Consider the following 4,540-nt stretch of genomic DNA (forward strand, 5'->3'; position numbering starts at 1 on the left):
GCACATCACTCTAAGCCTTGCAAGCATTGTGACTAACGAGTTAGTTGCACCTTGTGCGCTATCAAACGTCACAATGTAACTGGGTGATTATAAAGATGCTCTACAGGTGTCTCCGATGGTGTTTGTTGAGTTGGCATAGATCGAGATTAGGATTTGTCATTCCGTGTATCGGAGAGGTATCTCTAGCCTTCTCGGTAATGCACATCACTCTAAGCCTTGCAAGCATTGTGACTAATGAGTTAGTTGCGGGATGATGCATTACGGAACGAGTAAAGAGACTTGCCGGTAACGAGATTGAACTAGGTATGAGGATACCGACGATCGAATCTCGGGCAAGTAACATACCGATGACAAAGGGAACAACATATATCGTTATGCAGTTTGACCAATAAAGATCTTCGTAGAATATGTGGGAGCCAATATGAACATCCAGGTTCCGCTATTGGTTATTGACCGAAGACGTGTCTCGGTCATGTCTACATAGTTCTCAAACCCGTAGGGTCCGCACGCTTAACGTTCGGTGACGATTGGTATTATGAGTTTATGTGTTTTGATATATCGAAGTTTGTTCGGAGTCCCGGATGAGATCGGGGCCATGACGAGGAGTCTCAAAATGGTCGAGACGTAAAGATCGATATATTGGAAGGCTACATTCGGACATCGGAAAGGTTCCGAGTGATTCAGGTATTTTTCGGAGTACCGAAGAGTTACGGGAATTCGTATTGAGCCTTAATGGGCCATGTGGAAAAGAAGAGAAAGGCCTCAAGGGTGGCCGCGCCCCTTCCCCATGGACTGGTCCGAATTGGACTAGGGAAAGGGGGCGCCCCCTCCTTCCTTCTCCTTCTCCCTTCCTTTTTTCCTATTTCATGTGGGAGGTGGAATCCTACTAGGACTAGGGAGTCCTAGTAGGACTCCACACTTTGGGCGCGCCCTATGATGGCCGGCCTCCTCCTCCCTCCATCCTTTATATACGTGGCCAGGGGGCACCCATGGACACACAAGTTGATCATTGATCTCTTAGCCGTGTGTGGTGCGCCCCTTCACCATAATCCACCTCGGTCATATCGTAGCGGTGCTTAGGCGAAGCCCTGTTCCGGTAGCATCATCATCACCGTCATCATGCCGTCGTGCTGACGAAGCTCTCCCTCGACACTCTGCTGGATCGTGAGTTCGTGGGACGTCACCGAGCCGAACGTGCGCAGATCGCGGAGGTGTTATACTTTCGGTACTAGGCTCGGTCGATCGTGAAGACGTACGACTACATCAACCGTGTTGTCATAACGCTTCTGCTTACGGTCTATGAGGGTACGTGGACAACACTCTCCCCTCTCGTTGATATGCATCGCATGATCTTGCGTGTGCGTAGAATTTTTTTTTTTGAAATTACTGCGTTCTCCAATAGTTATAAGGGTCGCAGGTTTAAAGAGTCTGCTAGAGTTGCTTGCCATCCAAGCTTGTCGAACCGAATCCTTACTACGGGCCTACTCAAGGGATCTCGCAGTGATGATAGTTTTTCACCGGTCAGACCCATCGTTTTTGTCAATGGCGAACCTTTTGCTACGATCTAGTCCTTGATCCGGCCAATCCTAGTTCATGGTGTCTGACATTTATTACTATCTCAGTTCTGGTTTATTGATTTTCATTGTTTTTTGTCAAATTTTAACCATAAGTTTAACTGACAAAATGTCCATGCATGTCATCAAAAATTATATTAGTGAAAACTATGTTCAAATACGAATCTAACGATATAATTTTTGTTGACATGCATCAACATTTTGTTAATTATATATTTGGTTAAAATTTGACACAAGTTACATAGAGGATCAATAAATCAGGATGGAGGGAGGTAGTACTCCGTAGCAGAACCCTTGTTCCTTCTGAATTGAATCTGCCCCATGCATGTACGTGACATATTGAAACAATTTTTCACTCCACAAAATAGTCGGCGGATCAATTGCGTTTCTAATGTACGATGGTCGATCACACGTTCAGAGGAGGCCTTGCTGGTAGCAGATGTGGATGGTGTGGTTGGCCATGATCCGGTTCACCTTCTGCGTGGGGTGGAATGCGTCCCAGAAGAGGAACTTGTCGGCGTCGGCGCAGGTCATGGGCGCCTCGTCGTTGCACATGAACCCCATCTCGAACCTCCCCGTGGCGCAGCACCCTTCCTCCACGTTCTCCAGCCCGAACTTGGCCGGGTTGGTGACGAGGTCGAGCATGGTGTCGTAGACGGGGACGTAGGCGAGCCTGAGGTCCGGGAGCTCGGCGCGGAGTCCCCCCAGCATGGCCTCCACCTTGGCGTTGTACTCCCTGGCCACCCGGTTGTACTCCTCGATGCAGCCGCCGCCGTGGATCATGTTCTCGGCGCGCTCCAGCGGGAGGCAGCCGATGGGGGTGAGCCCCGCGAAGGTGACGCGGCGCGCGCCGAGGCGATGGATCTCCGACAGGAAGCGGCGCGCGCCGGCGACGAGGAAGTCGGAGAACTCGGCCACCGTGTACTCGGCGAAGCGGCCCGTGCCGAGCATGTAGTAGTTCTCGAGGAAGTCGTTGGTGCCGATGCTGACGACGTGGAGCGCGCCGCGGACGATGGCGCGGGCGCGCTCGGCGCCGGCGTACGCGCGCAGGCGGAGCTGGTACTCCTTGTAGTACTCCACCTCCTTCCACAGCGGGATCACTGACTAAGGGGACGAGCTTGTCAGTGCATGCATGCAGGTTTGACTTTGGAGTATGCAACAATAGATCCCAAATTATCTACATTATCAACGGTGTCTGTAGCACTCTGTTCGTGTGAGTAATAAGAGTGGGTAGTGCCACATTCGATGATTGCATATAAGGAATAATTTGGGATCTCTGAACAGTAGGAACGGCGGCGCAACTCGATCCAAAAGTAGTAGGTGAATCTAGAGCTTAATGCATCACATGGAAGAATATGGATGGTAGTCGTTGTGCTTTCAAATTCCAGTTATTTGCATTCAGTGTCAACCGATCACAAAATTGATTGAAAGTTATGAAAATTTTCAAGCAAGTGTGGTGGATACGGCAAAAGCCAGAACGAAAGCAAGTGCAGTACTCCTACTCCGCATTATTTAGTCAAAAAATGAAGTGCCGGACTGTAGTACGCACGTTCCTACTCACGCACTGTCTACACACCGGCGACGCCAGCCGCCTGTGGCCATGAGAGGCGACTGGTCGCACCTCGTCTTCCGGTCTCCCCTCCCCACACTCCGCCTCGCCCGCGGGCACACGGATTGGCCTTGGCAGACGGCGCCTCGTCGAGCCCATGCATGCGCGCCACGTGGCAGAACCTAAAAATCTTGCCAAGCAGAAATGCTGGCACAGGTAGTTGTTGAGCCTTGAATGGCGAACAAGAACATGCTATCTCCGCCGTCTAGAAATGCCATACTCCAGCAGGTTTGCCAAAAAACGGGGGTGCTCCAAAACTGCTCAGCGGAGAAACCATCTCCCGCCGGATCCTTAAACCGCCGAGAAATGACAACTGACGAACGTACGCTACGAATCGTACTGTTAGTCTGTGACTGACCGGGGAGGGCCCCTGCTCCCTACTCGGCTTTGATTTCTTCTGCCTTTCTCACCCACCTCCCTGCGGCGCGCTGTAATGAGTAACGATCCATGGCTAAGTACGTAATCGACGTGCACCACACCCATACGCAGGCGTGTGCACGTACATGTCGCTAAGTTCATGTCGCGCTCTGTCGCTCTGACAATATTTGCCGGAAAATCTCACGAAATCACTAGTAGTGCTGCTATTGTAACCAGGAGTATTGAGCAGCACGGTCAACATTACGGTACGAACTACCGGGGCATGCGGTGCTTACCAGGACGCCGGCGGTGGCATTGTCGACGCCGGTGCCGGCGGAGGCGAAGCAGACGCCGCGCGCGAAGTCGCCTATGCCGTAGGCCGGGTCGAGGTACGCCGGGACGAGCGGCGGCAGGCCCAGCGCCTCGGAGATGAAGTCCGGAGGCAGCCGCCCGTTGCCGAATCGCCCCGTGGCGCGGGCGCCGCCCGGCATGTCGCGGCCGTAGGGCGGGAAGTCGGACCGCAGCGTCGTGCCGATCTGGTTGTTGTTGCCCGTGTCCACCGTGGAGTCGCCGAACACGATCACCGCCGGCACCACCGCACCAGCAGCGCCGCCCGAGTTGAGCGCCAGCATTACCAGCGGAAGCATCAGCAGCGCCGCTTCCACTTGGAAATGGCCGGACGCCATGGGAGCCGAGGCCGGCAGCGAGTGCAGCAGAGTGGTTAGTGTGTGTACGAGTGGTGTAAGCAGAGAGTGATGGGGATGAGGGAGCGGCGTGTCATCGTAATAAATAGAGGTGACGTGAGAATCAGTGGGGGCGGTGGGAACTGTAGCGACAGCATGTCATGCAGAGGAGGATTGATAAGTTATTACTGCATGCACGGTCATTATATCACTTACTTGCAAGTGCATATTGTTTTCAAAAAATTTAACATCTTGTACAAGGTGCACCATTTGCACAAAAGTGTGGGTGCTCAGAATGATACACATACTCTAACTAA

General features: G+C 52.5%; 1 protein-coding gene across 1 annotated transcript; it reads right to left on the reverse strand.

Annotated features, from left to right (window-relative positions):
* Positions 1-1,913: 1,913 nt before the first annotated feature.
* LOC125514767 (GDSL esterase/lipase At4g26790-like) lies at positions 1,914-4,338 on the reverse strand. The gene is made up of 2 exons (XM_048680123.2): positions 3,837-4,338; positions 1,914-2,678 (listed from the first exon to the last, which is right to left on the reverse strand). The coding sequence occupies exons 1-2, from the start codon at positions 4,224-4,226 to the stop codon at positions 1,989-1,991; spliced, it is 1,080 nt and encodes a 359-aa protein (XP_048536080.1). The 5' UTR covers positions 4,227-4,338; the 3' UTR covers positions 1,914-1,988.
* Positions 4,339-4,540: the final 202 nt, after the last annotated feature.

Source organism: Triticum urartu, chromosome 6A, assembly GCF_056163025.1.
Source record: "Triticum urartu cultivar PI428250 chromosome 6A, HENAU_Tu73, whole genome shotgun sequence".
NCBI lineage: Eukaryota > Viridiplantae > Streptophyta > Magnoliopsida > Poales > Poaceae > Triticum > Triticum urartu.